Source organism: Gymnogyps californianus, chromosome 1 (genome assembly GCF_018139145.2).
Source record: "Gymnogyps californianus isolate 813 chromosome 1, ASM1813914v2, whole genome shotgun sequence".
NCBI lineage: Eukaryota > Metazoa > Chordata > Aves > Accipitriformes > Cathartidae > Gymnogyps > Gymnogyps californianus.
This window is the reverse complement of record NC_059471.1, coordinates 4,379,869-4,397,982: the sequence shown is the minus strand read 5'-3', so window position 1 is coordinate 4,397,982 and position 18,114 is coordinate 4,379,869. Positions and strand designations below refer to the sequence as shown.

Genomic DNA, 18,114 nt, shown 5'->3' with positions numbered 1-18,114 from the left:
GTTTATAAAGGCTGCAAATCGTCAGTATCCCATGGTGGTAGGCACAGTGTTAATAAAACAGCAGGAAAGCCTTCAGACTTTTTAGTATCGTGTACCTGCCACCACATTCAGCAGCTTTGGCATGGCTCTCTCAGAAAGACCAAATACATGAACTTTCAGAGCAAAGAGATGAGAAAGGATTACACTTTTCTGTGGGGTTTTTTCTGTGGGTTTTTTTCTGAGCCTGCTTTGTGGATAAATAGAGAATTTCATCCTTTGGCCTGTCTCTCCAGAGTCTTTTAAGAAAAACAGAATAATATGACTGTACAAACAAGTGTGATTTTTTCAGAGTGATAAAAAAGACATCAGAGATCAGCAGCAAAACCAGAAATAAAATTATCTCGTTCCTTCAATCCCAAGACAGTTTTGCTCTTGTTAAATTTAATTTCAGTAAGGGAAGCTGGGAGGAAGATGTTTTCAGTTTGGGTTTTTCTGTTTGGTTTTGGTTTTAGCTTTTGTTCAGTTCATCAAGGTAACTTCAAAGCTGCATCCTGTGGCTCTGGGAAAACCGTCTCAAGAGCAACAGCGCCTGCTAAAAAATACTGCCTGTCTCTGTTTTCACAGCTGCTGGAGCCTGACATGGAGGTGGTGCTTTCCCTTCTGCATCCTGTTTTGGGGATACAGGAGAGGCAAGGATGTTTCCCCCCAGCAGGTTACCATCCCTGACCCAGGCTCAATGAAGCCAAGAACCGCTCACAAAGGAGTGAAACGGAGGTGTTTCCAAATAAAAACTCTTCCCACGTGCCTAAAAACTTGTTGAGCATCATTTGTAATGTTTGTTTCTTTCCTCCTGTTGCCCCTTTCAGTGCCCGGATTCATGCAGAGCAAGCTTCTCCCTCCTAGCTGAAGGGCTTGCCAAATGTTAATTGACTGTTAAAAATGTTCTCATCAAAGTACAAATGCTGCGCAGCTTTGCTGGCAAGGACCAGCAAGTTACTCGTCAGGCTGTTGCAAGCCAAGCTCCATAGGTCTGGGAAGCTGATGCCCCCACTTGAGTGATAGAATAAACATGTCGTTAGCTTTTTAAAATGCTTTCCATTCCCTCCCATGGACTCAATTTAACATTCTTTCCTGAATAACTTTCTTTTCATAATTATATTTACTAAATGGCACCTTAGTCTATTGGCCATAAAAAAAAAATATTCTCCTGAATGATTGCTTGCCAAAGATTTTTTTTTAGAAATAATTCATAGCCGTTGTTGCTCCTCTGGGATTTTTGCAGCTGATCTGAAAGCCTCATAATTAATTTAAAAAATAATTTTAAATACTTTTTTCAGCTTCTTTCTTACCTTGTAATTATAAAGTGCATCAAGTTTGGCTTTGGGCTGTCGGAGTGCTTTCAGATCCTAGTCCTCATATACAGAGAAGTACTTAAGCACATGGCTCTTAAGCACATGAGCAGCTCTGCTGAAGCCAACGAGCCTATTCACATGCTTAAAATCTGTGTGAGACTGTCATATACTAGCGCCAAGCATCGAAAGTGAGAAGCAGGGATAAGAAAACTTTCTTTGCCTGAAACATGTTTGGCATTGCAACTGAATAGATACTGAGAAAAAACAAAGAAGCAAAACCGAGAGGTCTTCAGATTGTGTTGAAATCTCTTCCTTTCTCAGTTAACAGCTCTTTTTTGAGTCTATACATAGTAGATACATCCTGCGGTACTTCATAAAATCTCCATCTCTGACAAGATGTGAAGTTTAAATACAAAACCAAGAAAAACCCCCAAACCCTATCCCAACATCTTTACATCCAGGGGACGAATATTTTCCTTATCAAGGTAACCTCCTTTCACACAGCTCTGGAGGGCTGCCTGTTAGCCCGACGTAATATTATCCAGCACTAAAGCAGGCAGAAACGCCACTTGGCTGGAGGTAACATAGGGTGAAGTTGCAGACCACAGGCAATCAGTTATCATCTGCCCTGCTCTAAATGATTAAGAGTCCAAAAAGACTATGTGCTGAGTGCTGTGGTACAGAGACTGCCTGCATGGCGTTCATTTCTTCCCCGTGCCTAGTACACTAAGCTCAGTCCATGACTGGGCTCCACATGTTCCCTGGGTTTCATTAGGTATTAGTCAGGTTAGCAGTGATGCCAAGACAATTTATATGGTGGCGTGTCAGAGAAATCACTTTCCAAATAGTTTATTTCATCATGTGAATTGATCCAATCTGCGACTGCATATGGATGATAAATACTTTAAAAAAAAAAAAAAGAAAAGAAAATTAGTATGTATGGTCAAACACCACTAGAAAAGCACTAACAAAGATAAACATTTGTCTCAATAAAAGGGATGGGTATGTTTTTAATATCTGTGAGGACAACATGCAAAGAAGCTGAGTCTGTGCTCCTGCTTCTGCCGCTTGCTCTTACTCAGCTAAAGCTTCTTTGGGCTGTAGGTTTTAGGCTTGTAAAATGTGGCTGATGGTATTTCTTGCAATTATTTTTCTGGAGATCCTTGCTAGGGAATTTTTACAAACAGATGGGGTGGTGCTTGCACTAACTTTGTATTCCATCTCTTCAAAACAGCTTTGATCTCGTTACCATTGGTGGGATCTCCATTATCTTGCACTTTGAGCGGGCTCCCTTCATCACCCAGGAGCACACGCTGTGGCTGCCATGGGATCGCTTCTTCGTGATGGAAACCATAGTCATGAGGCACGAAGAGAACGAGATCCCAAGCTGTGACCTGAGTAACTTCGCCCGGCCCAACCCTGTGGTCTCCCCGTCTCCGCTGACAGCTTTTGCAAGTTCCTGCTCGGAGAAAGGTCCTATTGTTCCTGAAATCCAGGTATGAACCGTCTGAGCCGAGAAGAAAATAATCCATCCCTTTTCTGTGCTTCTTTTGCCTGCTTTGAGCAACGCGAACATAACTATTCCCCCTGCTTTCCTAAAAAGAAGCATTCCCCATTTGTTGCACCATTTTTCAGACGTTTGCCAGGAGCGCTTACTCACAAGAACACGCTTTGCCAGAAGGTTTTTTTTTTTCCCTTAGCCCTCAGAGATGGAGGCAAAGCACGTGTGGCCGACAGGAAAAACCTACGTTGGCTCTGCTTTGCTTTCACCTCTCACCTGCAGGAGGTGGGCTGGGACCCTCGGGTGACCCACAACAAGCCTTCGGGCAGCCCCTTGGCATTCAATATGCCCAGCGCGAGGCTGATGGACCGCTTACGCTCTAATGCCTTTCTTCTGTTCAGGAGCAAATTTCACCCGCTGGGCATTACGGACCTCGGTGGTGGAGTATCGGGTGTGAACTTTCTCAGGGTTTGAAGGCGTACTCCTCGCTCTGCAAAGCTGCTGAGACGTGCAGTCAGCCAGCAGACGGCTGGCAAGCGGCCAGCCTGCGGAGCACCTAGGTTTTATTGCATTTCGTGATATTTGGGATAGATGAGCATAAGCAAGAGGGTTACTTTTAATTTCTCATCCCCGTTTTCCTTTCTTAAGGAAGCGTGAGTCAGATAAAGTAGTTTAACAACCTGCTGTGGATTCAAAGTATTTTGCCAAATTGAAAGTTGGGTTTTAAACTGAATAGTCCAAACAACTGAATTATCCATTTTCCTTGAAAACACTCACTGTGTTGAAATATATGGATGTAGCAGCATTCAAGCTTTCTCTTCGTGGGCATGTTGTTCCCTGGGTTTTAGATGCCAGCATTCGGCACGTCCTGGGTATTGCTTTTAGTGGCAAATAATAGTCTGCCAAGGCAGAAATAATAACAAGTAGGGACAAACTGTGTGCTTCCTGCTTGACTCCATTGGGGTTGTGGTAGCGTTAATGAGGAAAGAAGTAACTTTGTATCTTCTAATTTTAATACACCAGGTACTGAACCCAGCACCAAATAAAGCTGGTGGTCTCTTTACCTTTCCCTCTGGACCAAATCGTGTGATCTTTTCTCACACTAATTTCCAATTACAGTCACCAGGTTTGTCCCAGCATAATTAATAATAAGATAAGTCCCGTATCTTGTAAAGTCCATCAAATTGCAAATTCTTGGTTCAGTTTTCACAGCTCTTTTTTTCCTAAACCAACAAACACCATGAAAGGTAACGTTCAGTGCTGCCTGGGAAAGAAGCAAATATCTGATACAGTGCAACTATAATCATAACCTCACTCATTATTTGGTAGGATACTCATTAGATTGTGTTAATTATATCTATTGAACTAAAACATTCTGAAACTCCTCTTCAATAAGAGCGTGTGTCTGTCTATTGACTGTGAAAGCAGCTAGGGATGTAGATCATAAGCAATGGTTTAATACAGTTTCTTGACTGTAGATCATAGAATCACAGAATGGTTTGGGTTGGAAGGGACCTTCAAAGGTCATCTAGTCCAACCCCCCTGCAATGACCAGGGACATCTTCAACTAGATCAGGTTGCTCAGAGCCCCGTCCTACCTGGCCTTGAATGTTTCCAGGGATGGGGCATCTACCACCTCTCTGGGCAACCTGTGCCAGTGTTTCACCACCCTCATCATAGGTGTTTAGTGCCATTTGAAATGTCCTGCCGATATCCTGCTTGGCCTCCAATTGCCAATCCAGAACGATCCCCCTGTCAGTGTCCTGCTTTATACCTGCCAAACCCTTGTGAATGTCAGATAACTTGGACATCCCAAATCACACTAGACACTTGTAGTTATGGAATCTAATTAAGACCTAAGTGGGATTCCTTTTGAGATTATGGCACCTAAATAAAGTATTCACGCGCAGTCATCTCGATGCGTGCTAGATGTCCGAGCTCCCATTAAAACTGACGGAAATCTAATCAATACCATCAGTGGAGCCTACAGATCAATTAAGCTGACCATCTTGAAGGTATCTGGTTCCTACTGATGGTATCGGTTAGATCTCCACTGACTATAATTGATGCTTACACGCCTACCTCACATGCACACACTTATACGTCGACATCTGGATTTAGATGCCTTAAACTGGAATCGAATCCCACTCTGAAGTTTACGTGGCAACATCAACCTTCTAAAGAGCCTATCTCTGCTCGTGTGCCATGGAGAGACCTAGAAGAGTAGTTCAGAGAAGACACCTAACTTTTAGGTTCCTGAATTTAGATAAGATGAATCCCATACGTGATGAGCAGTACTTTTCCCACATACCAAATGATTGAGCTAAAACCTATAAAACAGTATTCCACCTCAAATATTGACAGCTGAAGGTTAACAGAGCTTGTGGTGCAGGAGTATACAAGAGAATCTGATTTATGGCAGAGTCCTGACTGTACTTCAGTTCATAAATGGACTACTTTTCATTCCTATACTGGATATACATACAATAAAAAATAACCTAGCTGTCAGTTTCTGCAGCTGCATTTTATAATACACAATTCTCAGTAGAGAAATGTTAAAAATAAAAGGTGTGAGCACGTAGCTGGGAGCAGGTGACAAGCGGATGGCAGGGCTGGGAAAGAGATTTTGACAAGTGGGCAGATAGGAACCTCATGAGCTCCAACAAATAAATGCAGTGTCCTCTACCTGGATGCATTCAAAAGACCAAATAATACATTTTAAGTGTTTGATTCAGGTGCCTAAAGACAGATTTGGTGCCATTTAAGATGCCCTGAAGTGTCCTTTCAGGCCTCCAGCTGTAGCTTCAGAAAGGCAGAGATCTCAAGAAGGTCCATGTCAGATCTGTCATCCACTTGCAGAGGTTTTGGATACCGTAGAACATCTCAAAAGCACTACATGTCTATGTTAAGGCCCCTGAATCAGACCCTAAATGCTTTTCGTTCTCAAAATTCCTTCTGAGCATCATATTAAAAAAAAAAAGATTGATTGTTCCTTGCCTTGTCTGCTGGCGGAGTGGAGAGTAGCTATAAGAGACACGTGTAACCCAGCACACAGAAACAAGATTTTCTACATTGTCTCATGCAAAGAGTGGGAGAATTGCTGCTAACACAGGCGTAGATCAACACCCAGGAGCGAAGGAACATGGCAGTGAAAATTGCTAAATTGTGAAAACCCCTAGTAAGCCTGAAGAACCAGCTCTTCTGCCTGACCAACCTGATGGCTGGACCACTTTTAAAGAGCAGATTATATTGGTTAGGCTGTGATAAACTCTAAGAGCCCTGGTCTTTCACAAGGACCCCAGACACAGCATATGAATTTATCTGGGCCAAACAGCAATTATCAAATAGAAATAAGAGCACAATTCAGCTGTCGTTACTTTTGGTGCATTCAGAGTATTTTAAAGCTTATTTTTCCCCTCTTCTCCCACCGATGTCCTACTGGATTATACTCCCCCCACCAGTGCCCTGCTTTGTTGCTAGTTTATCGCTACTTACAAACTACAAATGCGTTTCGGATAATCTGAATTACCATTTGAACCCTCTTTTCAAGCAGGCGCCTTTAAACACAGCCCCTTGTGCTGCTCAGTGCCTTGGTACCGCTGTGCTGACCCTTCCTCTGGAATGGTAGACAGCAGAGACAGATCATGACAGAGAGAAATAATTATTTCTGACAGGGATTTGAACCAGACATTGCAAATAGTACCCCTGTGACAATTATTTCTGCCTGGCTTTTTCCTAGAGGGGTTACATATGAAGACAGATTTGATACAAGGGACCACCTTTACTGCAGCTTGGCTCAGCTGGTCTCTGGTTGAGCCTGGTCCCAGCCCAGCTTGTTGCTGAGCTCATAAAATATATTTTAAAATTCCTAGGTTTTCCCAGTTCTGTCATTTTTCAGCCTCCTAAGCACTGAGATATGTAAATTGAAAAGGCTGCATTAGAGAAAGTAAATATTTATGAGCACAGTGGAGCAGCGCTTTAACTTCTGGATGTGTCCGTTTGTCAAGTGCTGCAACGCTCAGAGGCTGTAAGTTATCACTTGAAAAAGTGTTGGGCCTTGGATAATAGCTTAGAAGAGGTCTTTTCAGGGGGCAGATTACAAGATTTGTCATTATTGATAACGCTAACCAGAAAACCTGTAAGAGATGAGCAACTTGTGACGCCAGGGAATTTTGCTGCTCCCGCAAAGGAGGAGTTGCATATAGGAGCCACGTAGCTTGGAGGACACCGGGATGGCTGTGATCCTTTCCTGATGGGTGGATCTCTTGACCCACCTGCCTTTGAGGCTCCATGCCCTTAATATTACGAAAGCTGATTATTGCTGGGGAAGTATTTTCCAGCACACCGAAGTATTTCAGAAGTGGCACAGGAGAGAACAGTGCCAGCTGTGACCTTCTGACACATCCCATTATCAGACCAAGTTTTCCAGCTCACTGCTAAGCTTCTACCTTCATCTTTCAAACTTTGCCAAAGGTTGCCGGTTTGTACTGAAAATATCCTTGTTGGGTGCTTACCTAGGAGTGAAATTTTCTGGAAAGTGACAACTAATTTTTTTTTCTCCTAAGACTTAAGAAAGAAATGCCCTTTTTTATCAGTATTTTGCATTGGAGAATCAGCATGGTGTTGGGGATTTACATTGTATCGCTTTCCAGAAAATATCCCTGTGTTTCTCCAACAAAAAAAAAAAAAAAAAAAAGAAATTTTAAGAGCTGGTTCTACTTTAGCAGGTAAATTAGCTGAAAATCCCATCTTTACTGAGACTTCTCTATTCTCAAAACAGAACAGGGGCAGACAAAACTTTCCCTACTGTTTCTCCAGTCTGTTGTGAAATTTTGTACTGGAATGGAAGCCTGTGAGATAACTGTCCCGGTCAGTCAGAAATACTGACACTCATGGCTGGAGGAGAAAATGAAGCAACTCACCTAGAATACAGAGGAATTTGGAAAAGGAAGGGAAGGGAAAATGCAAGGGAAGGGAAAAGGGTTGATGGTCGTAGGTCAGGCCAAGAGCTTCATCACACAGGTAAGAGGGCAGGGAATTTTAAGCAAGGACCAGAGTAAGTAGGAACAAATGTGAGGTCAGAAAAATAAGGACCAGGACACAGGGAAAAAAAGGCTAGAGGTAGATCAGGCAAAGAGGGTCAGAGGTGAGGTAGGAGAGGAACAGTTTCAAAGAAGGAGAGATGTGTAAGTCAGAGGAGGTGGAGTGGAAGCAGGATTCACTAATGACATGGAGAGAATGGCAGGTTATGATCGGGGCTGGGGAACATCCATAAGGATACAGGCCAGGTAGGGCTTGATATTTTACTGGGAAAAAAGAAGCCAGGAGACAAAAATTAGCAGCCACAGAAACCTACCAAGGTAAAAGACAGAAAATGGAAGCTAAACTAATGGGCTGGAATAATCTCAGACCCCAAGCTCCTTTCACCATGGGTCCTGGGATTCCTTTTAACAGTAAGTCCCATTGTAAACACTGAATTAAATATGATACTTTGGTCTCCTGTTCTCCCATGTAACAGAGATGGAGAAAGAGGGGGGCATTCCTTGGCTTCCGCAACTAACCCTATAAATTACATACATGATTTCATACTGGATGCCTACTAGGTGTGCTTTTTTAGACATGTCTACCAGAGCTTTTATAAAGGTGTGTTTGATAAATTACAGCTTCACTGCCTTTTCCTGTCTGCTCGCTGCTGATTTAACACCTCCTGGATTGCTTTTCCACAGGCTCTACAGGAGGAGATTAACGTTTCCGGTAGTAAAATAAAAGTGAGTTACCTGAGCAGTCGCACAGCTGGCTACAAATCAGTCCTGAGGATCAGCATGACCCACCCCACCATCCCCTTCAACCTCATGAAAGTCCACCTCATGGTGGCCGTCGAGGGACGCCTCTTCAGAAAGTGGTTTGCAGCTGCTCCAGACCTGTCCTATTATTTCATCTGGGATAAGACAGACGTCTACAGCCAGAAGGTGTATGGGCTCTCAGAAGCCTTCGGTAAGCGACCCCAGGGCTTGTGTCTCTTTTTAGAAGCAGCTAAGTGGCAACGCACAGACCTTGTCCTAGATCGGTATGGCCCGACTGCTAACACGTGAAATGGTCCCTGCTGGTTCGCTGCTGTTTCCTTGGAGAGGACTGGGCTCAGCTGTTCAGACAGCACACATTTCCCCAACAGATGAATACTTATCTGTTCGCTGGCTCGTGGCCCAGCACATACATCCTGAGCTGCTACCATCATATTCATACAGAAGGAATGAACTGGGACTAGAGGCGTTTGGCTACCTCTCACCTCTAGCCAAAAGCTGTCAGCACTGCTTTGAAAGAAATCCCTAGAACTGAGCCCTGATCTCCACTCCTCCTTCTGCCTGATCTTCAGGATTGCTCTAATCTTAGTTTCCCCTTCGTTACCCATGCAAGAATGCCATCCCAAACTGGGGCATGATGGTCTTCTCTCTTGCACCTTGTGCATTCATTTACATCTGCAAAAGACTGTCGGAAGCTGCCAGGCAGAGAACAGGAGGGCTCTGCATACTCAACGTGCCACATCCCCAGCACCAAGCACTGTGGCCCGTGCCACCCACTCTACCGGGGCAGAAGCTGAAGTCCATGGTGGGGCAGGAAGCTGTGCTGTGGATGGATGCAGGGACACACTTCATTCCTCTTCCTGCTGCTATTGCAGACCTCACCCAGTGAGCCCCGTGCATCGGTGCTGGAGGGAAGGGGGTACTTTGAGTGTATAGCGAGCAGAGGTGGTGCAGCTCTGCAGTGGTTGCTTCCCATCTGATCAACAGCCAAAGGACAGTCAGTTATAGGTCTTCGATGGAGTCTAGACTAGACCTTTCAGGCTGCCAAGGAAATTTTATCAGCAAGATGAGAGAGATCCCAAATTTGCAAATAGAGCTCTTGTTGACAGAAGGGTGGTTCACTGATGCCTTGTAGCCCAACGGAAGATAAGTCTCTTTAGAGGAGCTGTAGGGTGCCTTGTTTTCTAGGAGGAAGAATGGGTGCCTTCCTCTCACTCAGGCTCAGCTGCCTTGAGCAGGCTGGATGATACAATCTGCTGAGCCTTACCCAGTTTGGAGTCCACACTGAGAAACATGTCCCGGTAGCGTAGCCTGAAAGACTATGTTTACATGCTCTTTAAGATGCTAGATCAGCAGTGGGTCCTGGAGTGGTCCATGATGCAGCTCTGCAGCCCCAGAGTACTCAAGCAGGTCTGAGGACATCAGCATTCAGGCTTTCAATGATTCCCACCTCTAGAACAGTGGAAAATATCAAGCCTTCATTTCCTAAATTACATCTTCCTCTGATACTGTCTGATTCTGCAACAGGCTATATTTGATGGGGGATCCTGAGTTCGCTCAGTGCTCAGCACTTTTCAAGGAGGCTGGGAAACTTGTAAGATCAGACCTTTATTTTTATCTAGTAAAAAAAATGAGCTATGATATAATCACTTTTGTGTAGAACTTGCAGTTCTGCTCTGCTTCAGCTGTTAGCGCTGAAAAGATCAGGTAGGGCAGAAGAAAAGCAGACCAATGAAACTGGTCCTGCTTCTTCTAAGAAAATCATACAGGAGTCATTAAGCTGTCAAAAACATGATTTTCCTTCTACTGACATCATTTTACTCTTAAGCAACTCCAATGTGTTCAGCAGAGTTACTCCTGAAAGGCTCTGATTAGACATCACGGCAGGCAAACCCTTTTGACATGAACAATGACCACAAGTCAACCTGGTCTAAGACTGCTGTCTCTGAGGGACTTGCTGCCCCATGCCTCATTTGTGTAAGTCTTTACTTTCCAAGAAAGGCCATGATTTTTAGCAAGTTCCTGACATGCAGTCTTTGATCAAAGATGGTAGATAGGAGTAAAATGCTCCCATGTAGGAGTCCAGCAGTGGTTTACACCCTCTAATACCCATTGTTTTAAAATATGTCTTTAAAACAGTGCCTTTTAAATATTTAGCACATTTGCCCAACATGTACAACTGCGTTGACCTTTTTAAATGCAGGATGGCCTTTAAAGAGAAAAATAATAGGACTCTGCATTATGATGATGCCATTTTAAATGAAATTGGCAGTTGCCTGTAGAAATGCTCTTACCCCTGCTCAGTTGAAACTCTGTGTGCTGACTGTGCGTTTCTGGGTTGCTCATCTGGGGGGTCTTTTGTTTCTCTCTTGTTCATAGTTTCAGTAGGTTATGAGTATGAATCCTGTCCTGACTTGATCCTGTGGGAGAAGAGGACAGCCGTGCTTCAAGGTTATGAAATTGATGCTTCCAAACTTGGAGGATGGTCCCTGGACAAACATCATGCCCTCAACATCCAAAGTGGTAGGTTGTCTGTAACACATAGCAGGAATAATGCAGCGTTGCAAGGCCCAGTTGCTTCTTATTGCTAAGAATTCAAGAAAAAGAAAGGAAAGAAACCTGACCAACACATGTACTCTCTCATGTATTTTACTAACAAATTATTTCTAGTAACCTATATTTAGAAGCAATTTGGTGTGTATAAATGCAACATAAGCTGGCCATCATGAAGTACTTGAATGTCATCATGTCTAACTGTGGAGTGTCTTAAAAGAAGGGTATTAACAAGGAAAATATTCCTAAAATAACAAAGGGGAGCCTATTCAGATTGGACCTACCACTGAGCCTAAATCCACCCAGACGCATCCTCCGATGTGCAAGTGTACTTGCAGAAATGAGAGTCGTCATGGGTCATAAGGGAAAATGGAAGGTGCCAGAGTCCTTGAAGGCTGCTCCAGACTGCAGCAGGGAGACTTGAAAGCTGATCAGAACACGTTCAAAAGATGGAAGCACTGTGTCCCTCTGGATGATAGCAGTGGTATGGGAGCAAACATCTAATTCAGCCCACATCACTGCTGAAAACACTATGCTTATAGGGAATGTAAGCAGAGCTCCTCTAAAGCTTTGCAGATGAAACATTTCTCTAGAGAATGCACCATGGTCTTCCTATCCCTTATCTTTCCATGAGCTATGTAATTTCTTTTTTTACCTGGTAGGTTGCAAATTACAGGGCAAGGAGGGACAGAAAGGGCAGGTGAAAATTCATGAGATGCTGAAAAGTGTATTTCGTTCAAAGGTAAAGACAGTCTTGTTCTCCCTACATACTTTTGTTCTGCAGGAAATGTAATGGGTCTATAAAAACTACTTGCTTCAGATAAGGGGCTCCTCATTTGAAACCGTCACAAAACAATACTATGAAAGATGATAAACCTCCTTGCTACTTGCCAAATTCCCCAGCTGGCATCCAGCATTGCCAGTTTGTGCTCCCTTTGGTCTCAGTATCCTGTCTCTCTTTAATTTCCTTATCACTGTTTTCTCTTTCTAGGCATCTTGCATAAAGGAAACGGGGAAAACCAGTTTATTTCCCAGCAGCCACCTGTAATCGGAAGCATTATGGGCAACGGCCGCAGACGTAGCATTTCTTGTCCAAGCTGCAATGGTCTTGCAGATGGGAACAAACTCCTGGCTCCTGTTGCCCTAACATGTGGGTCTGATGGAAGTCTTTATGTTGGAGATTTCAACTACATCCGAAGGATCTTTCCCTCTGGCAATGTCACCAACATACTGGAGCTGAGGTACACTGTCCTGAATGTGGCCATTATTATAATTATGCCCTTAAGTTCTGCAGAAATCTAAATCTTATGTACCCAAAAGGAAAATGAGCAAAACTCTTAAAAAAAACCCACTGCAAAACAGAAAAAAAGCTGTCCAGATTTGCCTCTTCTGCAACTCTGCTGACTTTGATTTACACCAGAGAAACACAGGCCTAACAAGTTCTTCCAGAATTGAATCACACACCAAAAATATTGACACGTTTCTGTGCTGCTAAATCAAACTGTGTTGATGTCTGCCTTTTCGTGTAGTTAAAGACCAGTGGGAATTCTTAAAATTACCATCAGCCTCTGAGATGATAACGTAAACTTGGAAGGACACAGCACTGATGGTGATATGTAGACGTTAATCAGGACAGATGATCATTCATAATTAAGACAGGATGATCACTCTAGGTAGTCACAGACTGGGTTTTTCTCGTTGTTTTTTGGGGGACAAATGTATCAGCCCCTCTCAGTTCCCAACTGAACAGCAGTGTCAGGGTAAACATATAGATGGATCATCTGAAAGTAAGTGAAGCGTTTCCTTTTAACCCCAAATAACAAAGAAAAAATCCATTAGGAGAAATAGGGAGGATGGGGAAGGAACATCCATTAAAAATAAGGAAGGAGAGGGAAAAGTATCGATTTGTCACAAGTTCTGAGAAAATGAAATAGATTGTGACTGAATCAAAATTTCAGATTGACCTCACTGGGGATATTTTTCCTATCTAGAATTTCTACAACAAATACAATTACCCACTTCAAAGCACCAGGGCCTGATTCTGGACTCTGTGTGGCCAGACAAGACTCACTCCAGGAAAGTCAGTAGAGTTAAATGAGTGTTTCTGAATGAGTCTTCTCTGCTCGAAGGGCCTGACCTAAGGTCCTGAGAGGTCAATATGAGGTTAGCGTGGTAGGAAGGTTCGCATTCCCATTTACCTCTCAACATCTGGCCTGAAAATGAGAATCTTCCAGAAAGTAAGAACCTCCCTGCTCTACTCAGACTTAGTGTCCTGGCTGCAGAGGACAAAAGTAAGGCTCCATTTCTGCAAGGCCTGCCATGTGGAAGCTCACTAGACAGCTTCCTAGAGCAGCAGGGTCCCATACAGCATTGCTTTGTATTGCCATTTGCTCCAGAAGGCCACAGGTAAAAATGAAAGAGCTGATCTGCAGCAAAATTGGTGCGAGATCCCATTAGTCCCTCGTTTACAAACACGCCACAGTCATTAGACCTTGCTGAAGGTCTTGTTTGGCACGCAGAACCATCGTCGTAGATCATGGTGTGTGAGAAAAAAAATCCAGACAGCCAGCGCAAGGCGGGCACTTACAGAATAGCTGTCTTGGTATGCTCACAGGGCGACAAGGAAATCAGGAGGAGTCATTGCATTAGGAAGCCCATAATGAGATGTTTACAGTCACATCTCGAAGGGCTGGAGTACCTTTTGAGTAAAGAAGCAAGAACCTGATTCTTGCTTTTCTGTTACATGATATACAAGAACATAGTATCTCTCATGTTTGTGAGGTGGGAAGCTGGGATAAATCTTCAGACCTGGTCCACGTTAAGGAATGTAATATTCTTCCAGTGCTAGAAAGTTATTTTAACAACCAAAGGTGAGATTTCCAGAAGAGCCTAGGTGATTTCAGGCACAAATCCCATTGCAACTGAGTGGGATTAATATCTCATTCCCAGAAGTCCAATTTTGAAAACCCAGTCCCTGTTTCATTGTCAGTGGAAATAGCAGACCCAGTGGAGGTTTTGCAGAGTATTTCCTGATTGGAAAAGAGAAAATTGGAAGCCTTGACAGAGTGGCCTTGCTGGCTTTTGTGTAGAGCCACAGAGTTAAATTTACTCCAGAGTTAAATCTGCTGGAACGATTGCTGCTTCATCTGTGCAAACACTTAGGTTACTGGATCTAATAAACGTTTCTTCACTCTGGTGTGCTATAAAGTAAGTGGGTTCAGATGCCAGCTGACTAAAAGCTATGGAGGAAAGCCATTGCTTTTGGACTAAATGGGGTTTGCTTGTGTCTTCTCAAATCAGCATCTCCTTGGAGATTAACACCCTCACTATTTGGCTTTTGGGTTTTGTTTGGCAGGGATGTCTTTTGAGTGTAGTGTTCTGTTGCAGAGAGGAAAACAAATGCGTTGTGTCGCAGATAACTGCAGCTGGGTATGTAACTAGACCCATGAAAAATGTCCAGCTTGGCATAATTTCAGTCCTCTGGGCTAGAGTTCACGAGGTTACGGCAATGAACTGCCACCCATAACTGTGCAACTGTTAAGTTACCTTTGTAAATCACAAGGCATTGCTTTGACTGAGAGTGAAAAAAACTGTAAAGATGTCTGCATCTACATATATTTAGCTCAGTACTGCTCTGAATGATAAAGTCTGCCTGGTCCTATTTCTTGCATAAGTGAATAACTCCAAGCAGGTGAGATCACACTTCCTTTGTGATATGCAGCGGTACGTAAGTGAGCTCACTGCCAAGTAATATCCAATATAAAATATATCAGTGTCATTCCAGCTAAGTCTTTATTTATTATTGCATTGTATGATACAGTTACTGTCAAGTTTTCAATCTGCTAATAATGCATCGAACTGAGCTGCTAACACCTCATTCTTTCTTCTATTCCCTGCTTTCCTGTCTTCTGTCAGAAATAAAGATTTCAGACATAGGTAAGCCAACCAGTGGAGAATTCTTATGCCGCTCCCTGTCTTGTTGCATGTTGTTACACAGTGAGCCACAAGTGCCATTTCCAGATGATTCAATAGCAAATGAAGCTGGCGTGATTAAAACTGGCGTAGGCAATCAGTCATCAGAACTGGGAGCCATTAATCACAGAGCAGAGTCGCGCAGACTTCTGCATGAGCTGTTATAGCTGTAGACGGGGGAAGTACAGACATGAGAAGCAGGGTAACAAGAGGAGGAGGGTGGAAGGAAAAATGGGTGGGAATTAACCAAGAAAGTAAAACGGGGACAGCGTCAGGATGCAGGTCAGTGGAATAGCTAGGATGGAAATATAATTCTCATATGGTGAAATGTCTTCTTTTTGAGTTTTGAGGAGTGTAACAGGCATAACGAAGGGCCAGGTGTACCCCAGCATCACCCACCTAGGGAAGTAAGTTTTTGTAATTCTTTGTCAGTCCGAGCTCTTCATAGAGAGCCTTCGCATTATGTGAAAGTATGTCGGGCTCAGATAGGAGGTAGTGCAACTCAGAACCTTAGCCAGGAAATGCAATAAAAAAGAGAAAAAGTAATGACAAGAAAACAAGATGAAAGAGAGACTCCTAAATTGGAGCTTTGTCACTAAGAATATTTGTCATTTGGGTTCACTGGAGTTTCGGTGGGTTTGATCCAATCAGTTGCATTCAGGAAGATGTCAACCTGTCACTGTCTGTGTTTGCAAGGCCTTCTCTGGCTCTGACAAGTTTCCCATCCTTCTGCTCGGTTGCTTTCTAAATTAGAAGCTTAGACTGTGGAGTTTGGATTTTTTTTTGTTTGGTTTTCTTTTTGCATTTGGGATTGGGGGTTTTTCTCGCTACATGCTTTTTGTTTACTGTTTCTTTGACTTCATAGAGGCCGTGCAAAACCAGAAATGTTCATTTTATCTGCATGCCTGGAAATGCAAGGGAGTAGAGACTGGTTTTTTGTCTTATTGCCAAAATGTTAATGAAGGGCTGAGGTTCCACGGCATAATGGACTGGCCCAAAGCATCTATTAGCAGGGCTGGGAGGTTGGTACACAAGACCTCTGCGCTGACTCTCTTCATCAGGCTGAGTTCCAGCCCCCCACCTCCTCTTTCACATCATTTGAAGGCAATAGAAAAACTCATTTCTCTTTGGAACAGCCAGGTTGTATCCTTAATGCCCTAGAAATACACGGCCACTAAAGTGCACCTGCTTTGACAGCGAAGGGCAGCAGCTGAATACCTGTTACAAGAAGAGTTTTTATATATGAAGGCAATAACTGAGTAAAGATATATGGACTGGCCACAAATGCTGCAGATGCCACCAGAGCCTTACAAAGCTGGCAGGGCTTCAGCCTTTAGGCAATTCCTAAAAACTAAGAAATGAAATGAAAGAAAGCCAAGGCATGCCTGCTTCAGTGCAGTCCAAAGGGGACCAGTGAGGGAGGAAGGAGGTGAGGAGCTCTAGATCAAATATTCCCATCTGTGACTACGTTAAGGGAGTCATCCATGTGAGTTAGCATCTGTTCTGTGTCATTTGCCGTAATACTTCTTGTTAGGAAGCCTCTTCGTTTCTGAGCCACAGGGAAATGAGTGGGTGTAGTCTTAGCTAAAGCTCCAGTGCTTTGAGCTCCAGAAGGTCCTAAGCTTGACGCCATTGACAGGCAACAGTTGCAAAGGGTGAGATCCACAGGACTGAATCTTAGTGGTTTGGAAAAGCTGCAATCCATATGCAAAAGCTTCCTCACTTCAGGGGAAAGGATTCCTCCCCGTTACGTAGCCTGTGGTGAGCTTGATCTCCAGAGGTTCTGGAGCTACCAACTAAGAGACTTGGCTCTACAGCACAGTGTAGGTAGCCAAGATCTAACTCTGCAACAGCCAAAATGGCTTTGTGTCAAGATGGGGGATGTTAGCTAAGCCAAAAAGCATCACCAAATTGTGTTGCCTCCCAAGTTTACACCCATCTGTCATTCAGTAGTAGATTAATAGGAACTTACTCCACTATGTCTGTGTATGGACCTGTCTTGATGGGCTTATAGAAGCTAATGACTTTTTCCAAGCATGGCAATAATAATTTGCAGTTAATTATCATTATCTTTTCTCTGCAGGAACATGGAGGGCAGTGAGGCATTTCTGTCTTGCAAATATGCAAAAAGTGGCCACACTTAAATATATTCTTGCTTAGAGAGACAAATCTACAATTAGTGGCAAAGAGAGGTATCTCAGAAAACTGCCCTAGGATCGGATCAAAAGTCCTTTGCAGTCCCTGGGTTGGTTTATGGCATTGCTATGAAGTTTTATTATCCAGCCTGTGACAGTAGAAGAGCTTTGGGCATTACACACAAACTGAAAACACTAAAAGGCCAAGCATAAATTCAGCTCACTGCACTGTGTGGCCTCCTTATGTATTAATCTATTGAATGTCACCCAGGGAAAAAAAGACCAGTACCTCACACAAGCTGTAATAAAATCCTCTGTTTGTGAGCTGCAGGGTGCTTAGCATGGAGTCATGGGAACACAGCCCCGTCAAACAAAAAATGCTTGGCTGCAGGAATTTGGTAGTTCTTTAGTCACCAGCAAATGCCTGTGGCCAGCAAGGCTCAGAGGGGAAGAGGGCAGCTAGCACAGAAAGTTTTACAGAGGTGGTTTCATGTCCTTAAACAGAGACACCAGATCCAAAGAAGCCCCGGGGGTTTATTCAGATCAGCTGTTATGGGTAACTAACTTTGGTGTTGTGACTGCTCCTGTCTGTTGACCACAGTGGGAGCCAGAGCCATACTGTTACCATTAGCAGAAGTTGTCCTTTAGAGGAGGTGACAGATGCCCTTGCATTTGAGAAATTAAGATGCAGTTCATCTTGTAACGTAAATGTTGAAAATAAGTCAGACAAATCATACCCCAAAAGATGCTGTTTCCCTCCACTGCCGATAAAGGGAGTTAAGGCAGCCAGTTCAGATGTCAGCATCCACCTTGTAACCATC

General features: G+C 43.5%; 1 protein-coding gene across 1 annotated transcript in view; it reads left to right on the top strand.

Moving 5' to 3' along the window:
• TENM4 (teneurin transmembrane protein 4) overlaps nucleotides 1-18,114 on the top strand; it is a 355,419-nt gene that overhangs the window by 277,908 nt on the left and 59,397 nt on the right. The window contains exons 17-21 of the mRNA XM_050901618.1: nucleotides 2,566-2,827; nucleotides 8,559-8,826; nucleotides 11,013-11,156; nucleotides 12,178-12,427; nucleotides 15,102-15,122. Of these exons, the coding sequence (XP_050757575.1) occupies nucleotides 2,566-2,827; nucleotides 8,559-8,826; nucleotides 11,013-11,156; nucleotides 12,178-12,427; nucleotides 15,102-15,122 (945 nt within the window). The remainder of the gene's footprint in view (nucleotides 1-2,565; nucleotides 2,828-8,558; nucleotides 8,827-11,012; nucleotides 11,157-12,177; nucleotides 12,428-15,101; nucleotides 15,123-18,114) is intronic.